At 43.8% G+C, this 21,277-nt stretch overlaps 1 protein-coding gene across 4 annotated transcripts in view; it reads left to right on the forward strand.

The window, feature by feature from the left end:
- The window catches only part of EXD3 (exonuclease 3'-5' domain containing 3), a 584,821-nt gene that overhangs the window by 150,219 nt on the left and 413,325 nt on the right, over positions 1–21,277 (forward strand). For all 4 annotated transcript variants that reach the window (XM_074974168.1, XM_074974170.1, XM_074974172.1 and 1 more), the window contains exons 6-9: positions 783–950; positions 15,273–15,326; positions 16,139–16,278; positions 18,293–18,384. In XM_074974168.1, the coding sequence (XP_074830269.1) occupies positions 783–950; positions 15,273–15,326; positions 16,139–16,278; positions 18,293–18,384 (454 nt within the window). The remainder of the gene's footprint in view (positions 1–782; positions 951–15,272; positions 15,327–16,138; positions 16,279–18,292; positions 18,385–21,277) is intronic.

The following is a 21,277-nucleotide window of genomic DNA, read 5'->3' on the forward strand; positions in this document are numbered from 1 at the left end:
TCTCGTGTTGAGTTGGAGGTGTGAATAGTGCAAGAAGTTCTGTTAGCAAAAAGGGGTGTTCCCCCATGCTCAGATTAATGTTTGCACCAGGCCTCTCCAAGTTCTACCCCACCAACATTTAATATTGTTTTAACTGGCTACTGTGAAGTAATGTGTGTCATAGGCACCAACTTCTGCTGGCGCCGGTGGGTGCTCAACCTGCCTCTGCCCCCGGCCCGGTGCCGACTTCACCTCTGTTCCGCTCCCTCCCGCCCCTGCCCTGCCCCCATTCCAACCCCTTCCCCAAAGTCCCCACTCCAACTCCGCCCCCTCCCTGCCCCATTGGACTCCTTCCCCAAATCCCTGCCCCAGCCCCGCCTCTTCCCCACCTCCTCCCCTGAGTGAGCCACGTTCCCGCTCCTCCCACCTCCCTCCCGGAGCTTGTTACGCCACGAAACAGGTGTTTTGTGGTGGCAAGCGCTGAGAGCTAGTGGGAGAAGCAGGGACGCGGTGCGCTCAGGGGAGGAGGCGGAGGTGAGGTGAGGTGGTGGGGGAGGGGAGCTTGGCTGCCGGTGGGTCCACCAATTTTTCTCTGTGGGTGCTCCAGAGCCAGAACACCCATGGAGTCGGTGCCTATGATGTGTGTAGCGTGTTGCCCTGATTTGTGTGTCAAAGTTCAAGGGGGAGCTGGAGAACCCCTTTCCAATGCATTGCCTTGTCTGATGTTTTAAAAAACTACATTTTGGACTGTCATTGAATTCTGTTGGTCTTTATGAAGCCTGTGTTTGATTCTGATTTCTTAGTCTGGCTTGAGGCTGAAGAAACTCCAGGCCCGAGTATTCAGAATACTAGCCCAGAGCCAAGTTAATCTCCTTGACCCGCTGATCGGCATTTTTCAGCTACGTACAGCAGACCAGAACAGTTTGCTTGGACATGTTGGTCATGTTTACCACAAGGGCAAGTACAAAGAGGTGGGTCCTGATTTTCAACTTGATTTGCACACTGAGAGCTCTGATTCTGTTTGTGTCTGGGCCTGTTTTTCGTTATGTTTCTGTGTAAGTTCTATTTTGTAACGGCAGCAAGGGCTGTGCGTGGTGTAATTTCGTATGATCGTTGTACGTGGTGGTACTTATTTACTCTTCCTTCAACCTCATGCCTCGTAGTGGGTGAGCACACAACTCCAGTCAAACCCAACTCCGTTTGTGAGGTTCGCAAGAATTTGGTTAATTTTTTGGGTACTTAAAATAAAAAAATATCCCTTCCACATGTCCTGGTTTTGACCAGTAATGGAATATTGTGAGGGACATCTTTTGTGGTATATATCACCTGACTGAAAATCTTGCCAACGAGATTCTCTGTTTCATGGGATTACTGAATCAAGGTGTTTTGACTAATTTCAAGTGTGATTGTAAATAAGATTTTGCTGGACATTTGAGGCTCTAGGGACACAGATGAGTTTTTCACTGCTATCTTTTGGAAAATTCAGATTCCTTCAAGCATTTTGAACTGGAAAGCTCCAAATTATGTGTGAAGCTGTTTCTCTAGGATCCTTTCCCTGACTTGAGCACTCCTCGGGCAGGAAGAGTTGGCTCATAATCCTTTTTCCTTAAGAAGAAGAACCAAATAAGGTGTTTTTTCTCAGTGTTGTCCATGGGATATCAGAGCTATTTCATTTCCCTTACCCATATCTTCCTCCCAATTATAGTATCACCAAAAGAACAAATGCAAGTGCTGGGCCTGTATGCTCCAAGACAGAGTAGAGTAATAGAATGTGACAGACAATCCTGGCACTAGGACTATGAGGCCTCTGCTGCAAGCCATGGTGAGGATGTCTACACTGTGCTTTCATAGAGTCATAGAATACCAGGGTTGGAAGGGACCTCAGGAGGTCATCTAGTCCAACCCCCTGCTCAAAGCAGGGCCAATCCCCAATTTTTGCCCCAGATCCCAAATGGTCCCCTCAAGGATTGAACTCACAGTCCTGGGTTTAGCAGGCCACTGCTCAAACCACTGAGCTATCCCTGTGCTGATTCTGCTGTAGCCTTCTGTAGGGCTCCTTTCAGATGGGGCAGTAACAAATGTTCAGATGTGAGCCTCTTCGCCCCCTTCTGTCCCACCTTAAGTCTTCGGAAGGTTGAAATCCTTTTAAATATTTGATATTATTCTCTGCTTTCTCCAACTTCTTGTTTAAGCCCTAAGGGTTATCTATAGAATGGGGCACCAAGATTTCAGTCTTTACTCCAGAGAAATACACTCCCTTTAGGCCACTGGACACATTTAATATTCTTATGTGAACAATGCACAGTTTTTTCAGAGGTCTGCATCCTTGCCTCACATGTTCATGTCCCACCCCTCACAAATTGCATAAGAGAACAGTGTCTCTGCAGACAATGAAGTCCCTGATGTTCCTAGAGACTGGTGTGCTTGTTATCTCATTTACTTCTAAAGGAGAACTGATCCCTCCCATCGCCTTCAATATTAGAACTTCTCGAAGGCTGAACCAATTTGTCTGTCAGAATAACAGTTATTTGTGCAGCTGAGCAAAGCATTCTCTTGGGATTTGTGAATTTTGGGTTGTCTCCTCCAGTGCTATTAGAACACTGTGGCTATGGATGGAAGTAGTGGGGGGATAAAAAATAGTTATGGGAAGATAAATCTTGAATTATTTGGAGATAGCACCCTTTTGTTGTCAGATGCCACAGAAGTGAATAATTCCTGCTACTCAGAGTTACGAGCACCTCAGGAATGGAGTTCGTAACTCTGAAATGTTCGTAACTCTGACCAAAATGTTGGGGTGGTTCTTTCAAAAGTTTACAATGGAACATGGACTTAATACAGCTTTGAAACTGTACTATGTGGAAGAAAAATGCTGCTTTCCCTTAAATTTTTTAGTAGTTTATGTTTAGCACGGTACTATACTGTATTTGCTTTTTTTTTTTCCGGTCTCTGCTGCTGCCTGATTGCGTACTTTTGGTTTCAAATAAGGTGTAATTGGTCAGTTCGTAACTCTGGTTTTCGTAACTCTGAGGTTCTGCTGTAATAGTGGCAGGTAGTAGATGCATTCTGTGAGGCACCCCTGGAGTAGGCGAGGATGAGATGAGCCTCACTGGCCACTGGATGGCACTAGTGCTCCCAAAACATACAGAGGGAGCTTTATTTTTCTGACTGTAAGTAAGGTGGCAGTTAAGGAAAAAGGCAGAAGTGGCTGTGTGGCAAGTTTCTGGATGTGTATCCATTCTGGTGTGAATGCAGTTGATGGCAGCTGCTGATGGAATGCAGTACTATGGTGTTGACAAAAAGGGGTTTTAAAGCTGACGATTAGAGTGTATGCTATTGTTTGGTAACGGGGGTAGTATCTAAGCAGAGCGATTTAAAATGTCTATTTATACAGTTCCAGCTGGGGTGCCTTTAGATATAGTTGCCTCTTTCTTATATAGCTGCTTCATGAGCCAAGCATAGTTGCAAGGTTAGTTTCAGTAGTTGTCCTAAACCATACATTGAGCTATCTAGTGTTTGTGTATTAGACCGTTTTGTGTTCAGGCTGAGCCTGGACTAAATTCATGCACACCATGTGTTGTGCAGGACTCCAAGGCGCTGATAGTATTGTAGTCTTTCAGAACTCTCTTTCTTGAGCTCTCCATTTCGGTGTTGGTGAATGGCTTTATGAAAACCAAGATGGCCACCGGTATTTTTAAACAATGATGGAATTCAGCAGACCAGAGGCTAATATAGTACGATGCTATTCTGTGAAGAGACGCTGAATAGGCCAGGCTGTGCTTTAGAAGAATGAGGGGTAGGCAGAAGGCAAGCTAGTGTTTCATGGTCATCTTATGTTACACTTCAGCCTTTCAAAGAGTGTCTGGGGCTGGTTGAATGAACCTCTCCTGCACTCCAAATGCAGGAATCTAAAGACAAAGGAGACTCTTGTCACTTGCAGGCCCCTTTAGCGAATAAAAGCCATTGTCACATGAACGGGGCAGTCTGGCAGGCTGTGCATGCTTCAGTGCCCCATGATATCGCTAAGTCTCAGCAGAAATCACATTCAGTGCCCTGTCAGCTTTGATTAGCGGGGTCTCATGACTTAATGTGCTGCGATATTTCATGTCTAAGGGTGGCGGCTGTCTTTCTGGGGGATGAATGCCCTCTATTGTCCACTGAGTTATTTTATTTACATTTTTTAAACAGCTTATAAAGGTAAAAAGATAGCTGTGCTAAAAAAAAATCAAATTCCTTTGCTTGTGGATCAGAGGTAAGTGCTTCTCGGGTCAGATACAGTGAAACTTGTTTTCGCAATCAGCATCAAAGTTCTGGTTTTGTTTAACAGCTTTATATTAAATTCTGAACAGGTGGTAGTGGAGCTGGGTTTAGGAAGGAAACAATAAATAATCTTTTTATCCTCTGACAACCAGAAATATTCCTGGGCTTGAGAGAACTCCCACTCAAAGCTCTCTGCATTAGAAATCTAGGAACTTTTTTCTTTTTCTGTTTGTTTTTTATACAAGAACATTGGGGTTAAGGTTTAGCAGGGATGGGGAGATAATTTTTGCATTTCATTTTTAACAAATAAATTACCTTCTCCTTCTGTATTTATTGATTTTGTACAGAAAATGGATTTCATAAATATGTTGAATTGAGCTAATATTTGCTCGTTTTCAATAAAAGAGACAGATTTGTTAATTGTATCTAGGGCTAATTGCTAAAATTAGGAATTAGGTGGTAAAGGCATTAAAATATACCATTTATTTATTTTAAATACACCCATCTTAGTGGTCTCAAACAAAAGCTGCAGTAACACAGGGTTAGGGTTGAGAGTACATGTCAGTAATTTAGAGTAAAATACATGACTGGGATGGTTTAATTATTCCAAAAAACAAGAATGATAAACCCAGGAAATTCAGAGTTAGGGATAAACTTAAAATAAATCCAAACATGTTAAGGGTCTAGCAATTCACATTTCAGACAGGCAGACTACCTTAACTCAGCCCTCTAGTGATGCCTAATATGATTATGATTATAGCATATTCATGTTTGTAGTCTTAAATTGATTAGATTCAACTGATGTTAGAATATACATTATATTGTTCTTTTGCTATGGTGTCACTATAGGGCAGAGTTAAAGCTGTTTGGGTTCTCTAACTGACTTTCCAGACCTTAATATGTTTGGATTGCTTTTAAATTTAATCTTAACTGTGACTTTCCTGGGTTGCTTTGTGCACAATTAAAACATCCCTGTAATGTATTTTACCCCAAAACACTGATATGTTAACTGCATTTTAATATAGTTCTTGTGTGGAAATTTTCTTTTTTTAATTAAAAAATTAAGATGTGAACAATAAAAAAGAAACTCAATGAGGATGTTATCATGTGCTAACGGAGTTGGTGGATCTGATTGCAGAGCCATTGGCCATTATCTTTGAAAATGCATGGGGATCGGGGGAGGTCTTGGACGACTGGAAAAAGGCTAATGTAGTGCCCATTGTGACGGGGCAAGGCCAGATGGCTATAGAAAAGTAGTGGAGACAGATATATTAGCTCCAGGCTAAACAAATCCCTGGTACCAGGTTAAGTGAAATGGAAGCAGCTCCAGGTCAATTAAAACACCTGGGGCCAATTAAGAACTTTCCAGAAGGCAGGGAGAAGGCTAGGTTGATTGGGACACCTGAAGCCAATCAGGGGCTGGCTGAAACTAGTTAAAAGCCTCCCAGTCAGCCAGATGGGTGTGCATGTCAGGAGCTGTGGGAGGAAGTTGCGCTGTTGGAGAGGCTGAGTAGTACACACCATATCGGGCACAAGGAAGGAGGCCCTGAGGTAAGGGTGAAGTGGAGCTTGAGGAAGTGAGGGCTGCTGTGGGGGAAGTAGCCCAGGGAATTGTACATGTCATGTTTCTAAAAGGTCAGCTACCATAGCTGATACTATTAGGGTCCCTAGGCTGGAGCCCGGAGTAGAGGGTGGACCCGGGCTCCGCCACCCCCTGATTAATCAGTTAGACTAGGAGACAACAGAGACTGTGCAAGGAAGGATAACTTCTCCTCACCTCCCTCGCTGGCTTATGATGAAAATGGCTCAGTAGACTGTGACCCTTGTCTCTAGAGAAAGAAGGGTTACGTGGAGGATCACAGTGAGCCTCTGAGGCTAGCGAAATCCGCCAGGAAACGTGGGACCCACGGAGGCAAGGACAGAGCTTTGTCACACCATCTTTAAAAAAGGGAAGGAGGAGGATCCGGGGAACTACAGGCCAGTCAGCCTCACCTCAGTCCCTAGAAAAATCATGGAGCAGGTCCTCAAGGAATCAATTCTGAAGCACTTAGAGGAGAGGAAAGTGATCAGGAAGAGTCAGCATGGATTCACCAAGGGCAAGTCATGCCTGTCTAATCTAATTGCCTTCTATGACGAGATAACTGGCTCTGTGGAGGAGGGAAAGCAGAGGACGTGTTATTCCTTGACTTTAGCAAAGCTTTTGACATGGTCTCCCACAGTATTCTTGCCAGCAAGTTAAAGAAGTATGGGCTGGATGAATGGACTATAAGGTGGATAGAAAGCTGGCTAGATTGTTGGGCTCAAGGGGTAGTGATCAATAGCTCCATTTCTAGTTGGCAGCCAGTATCAAGTGGAGTGCCCCAAGGGTTGGTCCTGGGGCCGGTTTTGTTCAATATCTTCATAAATGCTCTGGAGGATGCTGTGGATTGCACCCTCAGCAAGTTTGCAGATGACACTAAACTGGGAGGAGAGGTAGATACGCTGGAGGGTAGGGATAGGATACAGAGGGCCCTAGACAAATTAGAGGATTGGGCCAAAAGAAATTTGATGAGGTTCAAGAAGGACAAGTGCAGAGTCCTGCACTTAGGATGGAACAGTCCCATGCACCACCACAGACTAGGGTCCGAATGGCTAGGCAGCAGTTCTGCAGAAAAGGATCTAGGGGTTACAGTGGACGAGAATCTGGATATGAGTCAACAGTGTGCCCTTGTTGCCAAGAAAGCCAATGGCATTTTGGGATGTATAAGTAGGGGCATTGCCAGAAGATCAAGGGACATGATCATTCCCTCTATTCAACATTGGTGAGGCCTCATCTGGAGTACTGTGTCCAGTTTTGGGCCCCACACTACAAGAAGGATATGAAAAAATTAGAAAGCCTCCAGTGGAAGGCAACAAAAATGATTAGGGGACTGGAACACATGACTTCTGAGGAGAGGCTGAGGGAACTGGGATTGTTTAGTCTGCGGAAAAGAAGAATGAGGGGGGATTTGATAGCTGCTTTCAACTACCTGAAAGGGGGTACCAAAGAGGATGGCTCTAGACTGTTCTCATTGGTAGCAGATGACAGAACAAGGAGTAATGGTCTCAAGTTGCAGTGGGGGAGGGTTAGGTTGGATGTTAGGAAAAACTTTTTCACTAGGAGGGTGGTGAAGCACTGGAATGGGTTACCTAAGGAGGTGGTGGAATCTCCTACCTTTGAGGTTTTTAAGGTCAGGCTTGAGAAAGCCCTGGCTGGGATGATTTAGTTGGTGTTGGTCCTGCTTTGAGCAGGGGGTTGGACTAGATGACCTCCTGAGGTCCCTTCCAACTCTGATATTCTATGATTCTATGTGTTATTTCTAATTGGAAGACGGTAGTATCAACGTTAAACCTTTTAGGGCCAGATTCACAGATACACTCTTGTTGCTTAATGTAACTCAGGCGCATCACAAAGTAGCCTGGCCAGACATACTGACTAGTTACACTGGGTTTAAAGCTGTGCTGTGTCATCGAAGCTGCACAAAACAGCCAGTGTTCAGTCCAGTTTCCCCTTTCCTCCTGTCTTCCAACATACTTATGTGCATGCGCATACACACAGGGTTCCAATCCAAATTCCCTGTCCTTCCTGTCCTCCAGATGCCTCTGCACACACACCCGATTCTCCTCCATCCTGTTCTCCACAGTCCCCTGCATGTGCACACACCTGTTTTCCCATCCCCCCTGTACTCTGCATTACACTGTGCATGTGTGTGTGCTCACACGCACACACACATCTGAGTTTCCCCCTCTATTTGAGTAGATCTGGTGTAACAAGTAATATCTGAAGAGAAATACTTGCATTTATTGGTAAATGTTTTCATTTTTATTTTTTTTAGCTGGAAGTTTTCCCATCAGTAAAGGCTAACACACAAAATCTTCGGATAAACAAAAAATCATCCTCTTTCAAAATCTCCCCCCCACATCCCATCATTCCTAATGGTCACCCCCAAATTGCGCTTAGGGAAGATGACAGCCCCCTGTGGGATGAGGTGGAGAAGAACACTGAGGAGCAGGTAAACGGTCATCTTTGCCTGTCATCCGAGTCCCACTGAGAACCATAGGAGATGGTAGCCATTTTAAGAAGAATGTCTTAACTGCGGGCAAGCTGTGGGCATCGGTTCCCATGTGAACAGCATCTTGGATCATTTTTGTGTTTTGTCCAGATATGATGTTTATTCTGACTGCTGCTTGAACAGAGCCTGACCCAAAGCCCTTGGAAGACAATAAAAGGACTCATTGTCTTCAGTGGCTTTGGATCAGACCATTGGTCATCACCTTTTCTTCCTGTTTTACCCTTTTTCCTGTATCAGGCACCCCTGTCAGTAAATAGCCCTCATCACGTACCTACCCTCCATAGGCTTGGGAAGGGAAATGGAAGAAAAACATATACCTTTCCTATGCTTCTAATTTGATCCACTTTGGAAGTATGTGGGAGGGGCAGGGGAGTTAATATAGCCCAAATGCTTGCCTGGGTTATTTCTTTGCTGTTGTTTTTATTCTTACTGGGAACTGGAATGCATTAGTAGGAGCAGAAAAAGCAGCACATGCTAGTATTCAGGATTGTAAGAGGAATTTTCACATGTGGGTTATGTTGGTTTTAGAGTGCGTGTAGAGGCCTTCCTAATAAATGCATTGTGCATGCAGACATTACAAGGATTTTAGGGTTCCTGGATAACGTGCTGAGGGGATCATTTTTAAAAGGTAGTTGCTGGTCTTGCTTAACAGTTGGAAGGTGGTGAAGGCAGCTAGGATTTGGAATTCCTATTGTCTTGCAGATCCAACTTTGATCTGATGCTTCTACAACTAAGTTAACATGATTACTAGTTTCCAGTTATTCTGGTTACTCTTGGTCCAGTGTAGAGTATGCACAAAGCTGTGTGATGGAAAAATACTCAGTGACCGTGGTGGGGTGTATCTTTAAGTATCAGCTAAAGCACATAATCTATATGCTGAAATACTTGTTATCGGACAGCAAAATGAGTCCCTGAATGAGTTGTTACATCCCTGGAGATCTTATCCTCTGTAAAAATAGTATTAAAAATGGGGTAATTTTATAGAAGACTTTTTTGTGGAGTTGAACAATACCAAACATCACAATAACAAAATAAATATTAAAATAGATACAGTAGCCAAGTCAGTCACATCTTTAGTTCAGTTAGGCTTATCTCTTCTTTTATTATTCATATTGTAAACATGCTGATACTATCTGATGTTGTCCTTTCTGTTCAAAGATCTGGACTCTGTAAATATACCCTTCAATAGGGCCTTCTGTTTGTTTGTTTCTAACACTGGTAGTCATAAAACCAAGAAAAGCATTTCAACAAATCACTTAAGTATGTGCTTAAGATTGAGATTTAACTCACGGAGGCCATGTCTACCCTACCAATTTGTGTTGACAAAAGTGACGTCGATACCCAAAAGTCGACATAATAAAAATCGTAATTTTGTGTTCACACTTGCTCCCTCTGTCAGCAGATCACATCCATAGTGGGGGCATCATCATTGACAGTGTGAGCAATGCACTGTGGGTACCTATCCCGCAGTCCTTCTGTCGGACAGTGCTAAATGTCCCGTGATGCATTGTTTTTTGTCCCATGGAGTATGGGCTTTTTTTCGCGGCATTTTTCAACGGCCCTTCTTTGCTGTGCACCCCGTCATCTTTGTGAGAAGGGATGGATCCCGCACTGCTTTCCTATGCTCTATTAACTCTCCTGAAGACAGTGCAGATGGCAGTGCAGTTAATCGTGAAGTTCCTAACTGAAGACTTCCAGGCGCCCAACATTCTGCGTGATATGGATAGGAGCAACTTAAATTGCTTTTGGCATTCACAGAGCAGGTGTGCAGGGTAGAACGTTGCTTTTGGGCTCGGGAAACAAGCACTGAATGGTGAACATAAGAACGGCCATACTGGGTCAAACCAACGGTTCATCCAGCCCAGAATCCTGTCTGCCGACAGTGGCCAATGCCATGTGCCCCAGAGGGAGGGAACCTAACAGGTAATGATCAAGTGATCTCTCTCCTGCCATCCATCACCACCCTCTGACAAACAGAGGCCAGGGACACCATTCCTTACCAATCCTGGCTAATAGCCATTAATGGACTTAACCTCCCATGAATGTATCCAGTTCTCTTTTAAACCTGCTACGAAAGACCGTGACTCTAGGAAGTATGCATGAATTAGTGGATGGCTTTGCAGAAATGGGTTTCCCAAACTGTGGAGGGGCAATAGATGGCACACATTTTCCAATTTTGGCACCAGAGCACCTTGTGATGGAATACATCAATAGGAAGGGGTACTTCTCTGTGGTGTTGCAGGTGCTTGTAGGTCACCGTGGGCATTTCACTGACATCAAGATGGGGTGGTCTGGGAAGGTGCATGATGCACTCATCTTCAGGAATACCAGCCTGTAGAGAAAGCTGCAAGTGGGACTTTCTTTCCTAACCAGAAGATTACAGTGGGGAGTGTTGAACCGCTCATAATGATCTTGGGGGACCCTGCGTATCCCGTGGCTCATGAAATCTTACACAGGACACCTGGACAGCAATAAGGAGCAGTTCAAGAACAGGCTTAGTAGGTGCTGGATGACAGTGGAATGTGCCTTTGGCAGATTAAAGGCACGCTGGCGATGCCTTTATGGCAGGTTGGACCTCACTGAGGATAATATTCCTATGGTCATAGCTGTATGTTGCATAATCTCTGTGAAGCTAAGGGTGAAAGGTTTGCTCAGGGGTCAAGTGCTGAGGCAGACGGCTTGGCTGCTGATTTTGAGCAGCCAGTTACCAGGGCTGTCAGAGGAGCCCAGAGGGGAGCTATTTGAATCAGGGAGGCTTTGAGGCAGCACTTTGACAATGACCACCAGTAACATATATCTCTGTCTGAGCTGCTTCAATGTTACATCCCATGTAGTTTCCCTAGGAGGCAATGGTGACATTTGGGGGTCTTGAATTCCTGTAAGAAAGTGATTACAATGCCTGTGCATGTATTGGCAGTGCCTGCAATCTCATCTTGTAGAAAAAAAAATAAAGATGATTTACCATTATAAAAGTTTGCTTTTATTGCGCAAGAAACAGCACACACAAACACACAGATGCTTGGCGGGAAAGGAGGAGCCAGGGAAGGGCAGAATCCCGCAGCTGTGTGTAGGTCCAGCTGTCATTGTGAAAGTTGTCTGCGGGGTTGGAGTGAAGGGGAAACTGAGAAGCCCTGGAAGGTGGAAAGGAATGTGCGGGCAGAGTTTGGGGGGAGGCATGGAAAAGAGTTCTGAATGTGCTGCAGATGAGGTCAAGCACTGATCTGCTCAGTCTACAGCATTATTAAGGACTTCAGCATCTGTGTTTGTTTCTCCATTACTTTAATCATCTGCTTAGTAGCATCCTTAAACACATGATTCTCTTTTCTGTCCGGCCGTTTGGCTTCCCAGCACTCCTTTCATTCTCTTTTTTCTGCATTGCTGCACTTCAGGACCTCCCGGAACATGTCGTCTTTGCTGCGTCTTGGGCGCTTTCTTATCTGGTGGAGACGCTTGGCTGGGGTACGTGGGGTGTTCCTGAAGGCCACATCTGGTGAAGCACAGGGGATAATGCACAGACATGGGATTGTTAAATTCACGCACAGCATTGAAACGTTTCTGTTAAATACGCCTTTTGCAAAGTTGCCGTCACTTTCTCACTGACCCTAGCCAGGCACACATCTCCGCGAACAGCCAAAGCATGGGGAGTGTTGGCAGGGGCGGAGAGGGGGCTACTTCACATGGGGAAAAGAGCACACACTGTTTGCAAGGGTTGTGATGCAGCATTCTGGGGAACAAATTCTAAAATTCTTCCACACTTTTCCACAGGCGGGGGTCATTCTAGCAGATATCTCACTGCTAAGGGTAAGCAGGGAAACGAGGCTACATCTACTCCATGCTTGTGGCTTCTGCCCTGCTTCCTATGCTGCTCGTCTATGTGCTGCTTTGGTCCCTGCACAGGTGATTGACCAGTGGTGTGGGAAAGTTTCCTACAATGGGGGAAGGAACAAAGCTACTCTGCCATGGAAACTTCATCAGAGGATTACCGAGTACCTCCAGGAAACTTTCCTGGAGATCTCTCTGGAGGATTCCTGTGAGATCTTGGCGTGCATCAACACACTGTTCCCCATACTGATTAGCTATACAGGGAAATGTCCAGCTCACAGAAACACAGCCAACCTTGTACACTTCTATACCCTGAACCCACCTCCATACTACACAAACCACAGCCACTTACCAGAAACCTCATCTCCTGCTTCTTGCTCACCGGAGAGCAACTGCTGAGACTGGCTAGACACCTCTGGAGTGGAGAATGGTTCCTGGCTGCCTGACCGCCCCACCGGTTGATTCCACTGGGAGCTGCACTTTCTCATCTAACTCCACCTCTTCATTAATAACTTCATCCTCCGGGTTAGGTCCTCTTTCTGCTGCCTCTGTGCCCTCCAAAGTATTCACGGGGCTCTTGGTGATGGAGGTGGGGTCACGACTGAGGATAACATCCAGCTCCTTATAGAACCAGCAGGTCTTAGGGTGAAGCACCTGAGCGACGGTTTGCCTCCCTCACTTTATGGTACGGCTGCCCCAGCTCCTTTATCTTCGCTCTGCACTCTAACATGTCCCGATCTTAGCCCTTTTTGCACAAGCCTTGGGACATCTGCCCATAGGTATCCCAATTCCTACGTCTCAAGCTGTCATAACCATAAGGGTAGCCTAAAATTCCTCTTTACCTTTAAGGGGTTAAGAAGCTCAAATAACCTGGTTGGCACCTGACCAAAGGAACCAATGGGGACAAAAGATACTTTCAAATCTTGGCGGGGGAGGAGGATTTTGTTTGTGCTCTTTGTTTATCTGGTTGTTCTCTCTTGGGACTGAGAGAGGCCAGACAGAAATCCATCTTCTCCAAAACATCCTAATCCAAGTCTCCAATATTGCAACCAGTATAGGTAAGCCAGGCAAGGCGGATTAGTTTATCTTTTGTTTTATGTGAATTTTCCCGGTGTTAAGAGGGAGGTTTATTCCTGTTTTCTGTAACTTTAAGTTTTGCTCAGAGGGGGATCCTTTGTGTTTTGAATCTGATTACCCTGTAAAGTGTTTTCCATCCTGATTTTACAGAGGTGATTCTTTTACCTTTTTTTTTTTTTTTTTTTTAAATAAAATCCTTCTTTTAAGAACCTGACTGATTTTTCCATTGTTCCAAGACCCAGGGTTTTGGGTCTTTAACCATTTTGTAACCAATTGGTTAGGAGATTATTCTCAGGCCTCCCCAGGAAAGGGGGTGTGTAAGGCTTGGGGGGATATTTTGGGGGAAGACGTCTCCAAGTGGGCTTTTCTCTGATTCTTTGTTAAATTGCTTGGTGGTGGCAGTGTACCAGGTTTTAACCTAAGTTGGTAGAAATAAGCTTAGGGAGCTTTCATGTGGGTCCCCACATCTGTACCCTAGAGTTCAGAGTGGGGAAGGAACCCTGACACAAGCGCAGCTGGGACTTCACAGCTGCCTCTCCCCATATACTGAGCAGATCCAACAGATCTGCAGTGGTCCAAGCGGGACAGCATTTGCTGCGATAAGCCACCATGGTCACCTGGGAAAATACGATGAGACCTCTCCACGCCAAGCAAACAGGAAATAGAATTTCAAAAATTCCCAGGGCTTCTAAGGGGGAGGGGCGGATGGTTGTTTACCTTTCTGCAGGGCAGTGGAGTTTAAACTGCTGACCAGATGGGATGGGTCAGGATGGGCATTGTGGGATACCTCCTTTTAGGCCAATTAAAGCGATGAAATGAAGCGTGGTGTCTACACTTGCACTTTGTCAACAAAAATGTAGAGGAAAAAGAGTTAAATCTCTCGTGAGGGTGGATGAGTTTTGTCACCCAAACCAGGCATTTTCCCCAACAAAAGTTGCCTTGCAGTGTGTATGCACTCACTGTTTGGGTCGACAAACGGCAGTTTTGGTGACAAAACCTGGTAGTGTAGACAAGGCCTGAGACTGAAGTGCATGGTTAAGTGATTTGCTGAATAGGGATGGGCTTAAGGACTGTTTATGTGCCTTGCTGAATCAGGGCTCAAAGAACATGTTTTAGCAACCCCCTGGCAGAATGGTATGGGTGTATTGATTTTGAATTCATGAGCAACAGTTATCCTTTGTTTTGTATCACCTTATTGTACTAGGGTGGGAGTTGCACCTAGTAGAGGAGGGAAACTGAAGCCAGTATGGAAGCAAGTTCTTGGGGTTAAAACATAGGATTTGAATGCAGAAGATCTTGGTTCTATTCCTGGTTATGCCACTGACTGCTTGTGTGACCTTCCTCAAATCATTTTGCCACTCTGTGGCTCACTTTCCCATCTGCAAAATTAGGATACTGATTCTGAGGAACTTCACATGGGGATTACAAGACTTAGTTCATCAATGTTCAGAACACAGCATAAAAGGGCACAATATAATCATTATCATCCTTTTATTTGTGATTCATCGCATCTCGTGTATGTGGAGCTACATTTAAGTGATTGAAACTAAAAATCTTATTTTAGTTGTATTCAAATTTATGAATGAGATGTTTTCACAAAATATAACTACATAGAAAATTTAAAAGCAGCAAGATTTGTGTTCAAGTTAACTCATAAATATCCTTTTTTGTTCCTTTTTTTAAATGTATATTCTGGAGAAAATTACCTGTCAGTTGAGTCTTTCCAAACACTTGACTAGAGACTCTGGTTTTTCGCTCTAAATTTTTTAATAGAGTGCTTAATCTCAGAATTTTTCTTCTGAGGTTTAATACTGTTTAAAACGTGTAGTGCCACTGATGATGTTTTTGTGGATTTCTAAATGAAATCTGTGCAGCCAAATGCATGTAATTAGCACATTCAGAATATAACAATAAAAAGAATCATTCTGTGGAAAATGTGTATAAACCATCTATACTTCAGTTTAGAAACACATCTGTTTATAAGCTCTCCCAAACACACATTCTCCTCTACAACCAGAAATATTTTCTACCTTTTGTGTTTTCTAGGCAGCCATTCTGAGTATAAAGCTAAACTTACAGCTGGAACTAGATGTGGAGAAGGTAAGTCTGTTTCCCCTGTAGTCTCCTCTATCATCATATGTATCCTTTGCTAAACAAGACGCACAGTCTTTCACAAAAGTGGAAGTTATATACCAGTACTATACACTAATATCTAATTTGCAAGAAGTCGCTAGGGAGCTGCTAAAAATGACATTTCAGTCTGTGAAGTGGCTGAAAGATTTTTTTATACCACATTCCATCTTAATAGAATATTTTTCTAACTGGGATGATACTCCAGCTGTGTTGATTCTGTTTTGCAAATTATTGTTTCTGTAATAAGGTTTATTAAATGCAAAAATAATCTCATCTCCTCCCCTGCTCCCCCCATTCAGAATAATGGGTGTAGGAAGATAAGAGGTATTTTCTACCTACGTGGTGGTAAGAGGTGGCCTTGGTTAAATAAATTCTAATGCAAAGGTTTGTAATGTTATTGATAATACTTGTGTTGAAAATTCTGTGTAGAAAACTTCCTTGAAGCATATTTCAGTGTAGAAATATTTTTCTAACATTGAAGCAATTCAGAAAACTTTTCTCAAGCACTTACAGACCTAGGTATTGAAGACTTTGAGACAGAGTGTGGCCCATCCCGAGCACGCATGCAGGGGTATAAGGCTCACTCTCCACATTCTGAGCAGCAGCAAAATGGGACTGCTCCTGTGCCTGTAGGCTGGGAGTGGCTGGAGACTTGGCTCCGCCTCTCCAGTGCTGTGGCCAGTGCTGCTGAGCCAATGCGATGGGCAGCAGTCTGCACTAGGTACAAAGCACAATGTCTCTGTAGTGCTTCACAAGTGTAAAACTATTTTTCTTCCTAGATGTGCACTCCATTACTACTTCAAGAGAAAACTAACCTAGTGGAGGCTTATGTGGCAGAATATCCTGATCTCCAGTGCAAACTCTTGCAGACCCTGGATATGTGGTGTGAACCTAATTTTAATACTACAGATATCTCAAGGTAGAAGATTATTCTATTTTCCAGCGTTTTGTCCTTCTTATATCCAAACAGCATACAATATTATATAACATTATGAGCAGGTGCTAAATAGCTATCAGCTAAGGACAATATGTTTTCCAGTGCTCTTTCTACATTCACTAATAACATGTTAAAAGCCACAGGGTAAGTCACTTCCCATCAGAGAAGGGAAAATTTCTGGTAACTGTGAAATTTGGTCTTTCCGAAGGCCTTATTCTGTGAGGCACTGAGCACCTATCACTCCCATTGATATCATTGGAAGTGTCAGGGGCTGAGCACTTTGCGCGGGGAAGCTAAAAATGAAAAAACATTGAAGTAGATCTTATCCAGGAGACCTCAACAGCCGTCTGACTCTGGGGCTTTGCTGTGGAAGGCTGAGAGTCGCAATATCCATTGTGCATATCTGGCAGAGAGACGTGGGGATGAGAATGAGGATCGTCAGTTGGTAACCCTGATTTCAGTTGAATTTTAACTGAAAATTCCCTTTCCGTCAGCTTCAGATAGCAGTGCTAAGCCAGGAAGTGGTGCAGTTGTGAGGGAGCCATCTGCAGATAGCCCTAGTCAAAGTAAAAAGCCTTTGCACTCACTCCATGCATGTGTGTCTAGTATTCCCGTGATACAGTGGCAAAAAACAAGAAATGTATATACTCATCATTCCTTTTCCAGTGAAATTATCAGGGTTGTTTTTTAATTTATAAACCACCTCCCACTAAAGTGGCTTATGCCAAGTAAGCACCAGCAGTGCAATCAAAATAACAGCATACATGCAGCAGATACAATGCTAATAAAAGCAGAGTGGGTATTACGTACTAGGTTGCTGGAAGTCAGGTCCTGATGTGAACTCTTAAAGCCCTTGAATGGAGAATCGGAGACTGACGAAGACACAAGTATCAGCTAACTGATGGAAAGAGCAGCACTTACCTTAAAGTAAGCTCTCCACCTTGCTGCTGTCTCAGAAGCAGTGTTTTGAAGGTTTAATTGGACCATATGGAGGCTTTATTGGCTAGGACTTTCCAGAACATAAGAATGTCCAGACTGGGTCAGACCAGTGGTCCATCTAGGCCAGTATCCTGTCTTCTGATGGTGGCTGATACTTTAGAGAGAATGAACAGAACAGGGCAATTATCGAGTGATCCATCTCCTCTTATCCACTCCCAGTATCTGGCAGTCAGAGGCTTAGGATGCCAAGAGCATGGGGTTGAATCCATGACCATCTTAGCTAAAAGCCACTGATGGACCTATCCTCCATGAACTTATCTATTTCTTGTTAGAACTTAATTATAGTTTTTGTCTTCACAGCATCCCCTGGCAATGAGTTCCACAGGGTGACTGTGTGTTGTGTAAAGAAGTACTTCCTTTTGTTTGTTTTAAACCTGCTGCCTATTAATTTCATTGGGTTCTTGTATTATGTGAAGGAGTAAATAATACTTCCTTATTCACTTTCTCCGCACCAGTCATGATCTTATAGACCTCTATCATATCCCTACTTAGTTGTTTCGTTTCCAAATGTAAGAGTCCCAGTCTTTTTAATCTCTCATACAGAAGTTGTTCCATATCCCTAGTAATTTTTGTTGCCCTTCCCTGCATTTTTTCCCTTCCTAATGCAACTTTTTTGAGATGGAGTGACCAGAACTGCTCACAGTATTCAAGGTGTGGGCGTACCATAGATTTATATAATGGCAGTATGATATTTTCTGTCTTGTTATCTATCCCTTTCCTAATGGTTCCTAACATTCTGTTTTCTTTTTTGATTGCTGCTGTACATTGAGTGGATGTTTTCAGGGAACTATCCGCGATGTCTTTCGTGAGTGGTAACAGCTAATTTAGACCCAGTTGGAGGAAAGAATGGTATAGGCTCAGCTGTAATAGATGAGGAGGGAAAAGAGGTTGTCACCACCACCAAGCATCAGACAACATCCCTGCTATTAAAAGGGAGAAGTATCTTATCTGCTTGCATTGATGTTTCTTCCTTGCTTTTGTTTTGTTTTGTTTACAGGCAGTATCAAGGTTTACGACCTAACAAACTCAACCACAAAATGTTAAGCAAACTGGTCTTCAGGCTCCTAGAACAATATAATCTAGATCCAGGTATGTGATATTACACTAAATCATTTAATCACCTTTCCAGTGAATCATTTAATCCATCCTCCCACATGTCCAGCAAGCAACGTCTGCTGTCATTTGGAGCTTAATTGATGTTGTTTAAAAACAAAGCACATAAATTATGGAAATTTTCACTTTGTGTTGTTGAAGAACTAGATGCTAGTGACTAATTGGCTGTTTCTTCCATGATATGGCACAAATCGTGGCTTCAGAATGGTTCTGCATAAACATGTGATGGTCAGCTTTGAGTACTGGCTCCATCAGGCTCACATAAGAGGCCACACATTACTCATCTGGGGATTCTGACTTTGTGAGTTACAAGCCAATCAGCTTAAAAGAGATAAGCCATGAGAAGAAGGAGGCACATATATCTTTCCTGTGAAATAGGGATGGCTGCTGTTGAAGGGAATTTAAAGGGCTCTTGCAACCTTACGGGAGAAGTAATACAGTTCACATCCTTCTAAGGGATCTGCTTCACTCCTAAATGTCACTCAGAATCCATTCTGTTTAACATTTTGCATTGATTATTACTGGGAGAGGTAATTAGGTTTCCTTGCATTGTGACATTAACAAGGTAATGACTCTTGGCAGAAATCCTCAGGTGCCCCCTATAATTTGCATCCGGTGTAGGTCCCTCACTCCATCAGCACAACTGGATATTGCATATTTCCCTGTTTTCTGGGACTGAATGTTATTTGCTAACCTAAGCTGTGAATTCCATTCCATCCTGTAGTGATACTGTGTTACATATTCATCTTCACATCTCCAAAATGCTGCTCAAACATAAATGAATTATCCTCACAAACCCTCCCCTGGAGCATGTAATTGTAATTAATTCCCATTGTATTGGTGGGCAAACTGAGGCACTGAGGAATTAAGAGATTTGTTTAAAACCATACAACAGGTTGATGGTTCACCCAGGGTTAGACCTGAGGATTTTCTGCCTTGTAAGCCTGAACATCCAGTAGGTCATACTTCCCCTGTCAATTTACAAAGGGAGTTGAAGGAATTGCTCTCCCAAACCTGTGAAAGACCCACACGCAGAGGAAACAGACTGTACAGGAGAAATGGTGCAATTGTCCGTGCATAAAGTGCTGTCAAAGCACAGAGCGAGCAAGCTGAAAAAAAACAGAGATTTGTTTCCTTTAACCTTAGATGTTACTTGTAACAACAGTAAGAAAAACAGTTCAGACAGAAATGTGCTTTTGGAGTTTACAGTGCCCGTTGAATTACCCAGGGTTAGAAATCACACTGAAGGTATAAAACACTATATGGTATAACTACAAAGCATCATTATTATCATCATGTCCTGTTGGTGAGTTTTTAGCTTCTTCAGGATTTTTATTCATACACTGCCAGATCTGTCTAACTGCACCTGCTGTATTAATGACTGTAGGGTATGTACCAGTGGTTCTGCAAAAAGAGACTGGGGGGTACAGCAGATAGGGGTAGGTGGATCTGCCAGGGCAATGAGTGACAAAGACTCCAGCAATTTGAAGGATTCTGCCTGTTCTAATGGAATTTCCTATGTGGATCTATTTCTGGAACCCGGGTGGGACTTTAAGTGCACCACCCCAATGTATGTTCATATTTCCAAAGGTTTCCCTCATCTTTTCCCCAGCAAGGTACCTGCAGTGTGAAAGAGATTTGGCCACCAGCTTGATCTGTAACATTGTTGTTTGTATTATTGTTAGTGCAGGATAATAAAAACAATGCCTCAGTTAAAAAATTCAGCCCTTGAATTTACCTATGGGTATTAACATACAGTATAACTGAAGAATTACTTGGAACCTTTGATCAGTTTTCTTTTTATTGTAAATGTCAGTACACCCTGAAATTCCATGCATATGAGCAGGGTAATGTTCCAGGGAGAGCTCATGCTGCAAGTCAGGACACGCATTGGCAGGTGTTTGCGGTTTTTGAGGATTTGGTTCCAATTGTTCTTCTTTGAGTGCTGTCCCTTGGGGTGCTCCATTTTAGGTGTTTGTGCGCCCCTGTGCTTGTACTCAGAGACTTTTGGTAACAGTGCCCGGTTGGGTCGCACATGCATGGTCCCCATCTCATGCTGCTTCAGGCAGTTAACTGATGCTGTGTGACCAGCCCCCCCACTTAGTTCCTTCTCTATGCCCTCCGCTACAGAGTCAGAGCAATCAGCAGTGCCTCGCTACTTAGTAGTTAGTTAGTTTAACAGTTAGTTTCTTAGTTTTCTCATTAACAGCTATTTACATTGTTTCCCTTTTTGTTTTATCCCTGTCACCTAGTTTAAAACAAAACAAAACCCTTTTTCCTTTTCCTTTTCTTTTGAACTACTGGCTGGGCAGAAGTTTCAGTTGAACCTTCGAATACACAGCCGCTCTGAGAGCGAAAGCCCCCACTGACAGGAATGCCTGGTTTCCTGGGCTTTAAACGCTGTCTCAACTGCAAGCTTGCTATACCTGTCTCAGATGGCCACGATCAGTGTGTTCGCTGCCTCTGCGAAACGCACACAACTCAGAAGTGCCAGCACTACCTCAAGCTCACTGCTAGGACAAGAAGAGCTAGAGATTTGCAGTTAAAGCTCCTCCTTAAGGAGAAGTCTCTTAGACCTGCATCTGAGCCCGGAGCCCTCCTGGTGAAACTTCTCTGACCACGGCTTCTGACAGGGGTCCCTCCTCAACCATGCATCTGAGCAACCTGCCAAAAAACGTCAAAAAGGCAGGCACCTGTGTCCCCAATGCAGGAATCAGCCAAGACATGACGTTCCACGAGTGGACACTAAGCACCGGCATCGACTGCACTGTCAGCACCGGTTATAGACACAGCAGGACCACCCAGCACCACTGGTACCGCTAGAGGCAGAGACTCTAAATGAGCCGGCTCTGACAGAGGCACTAAGGGG

The sequence above is a fragment of the Natator depressus genome, chromosome 16 (assembly GCF_965152275.1).
Source record: "Natator depressus isolate rNatDep1 chromosome 16, rNatDep2.hap1, whole genome shotgun sequence".
In the NCBI taxonomy this organism is placed as follows: domain Eukaryota; kingdom Metazoa; phylum Chordata; order Testudines; family Cheloniidae; genus Natator; species Natator depressus.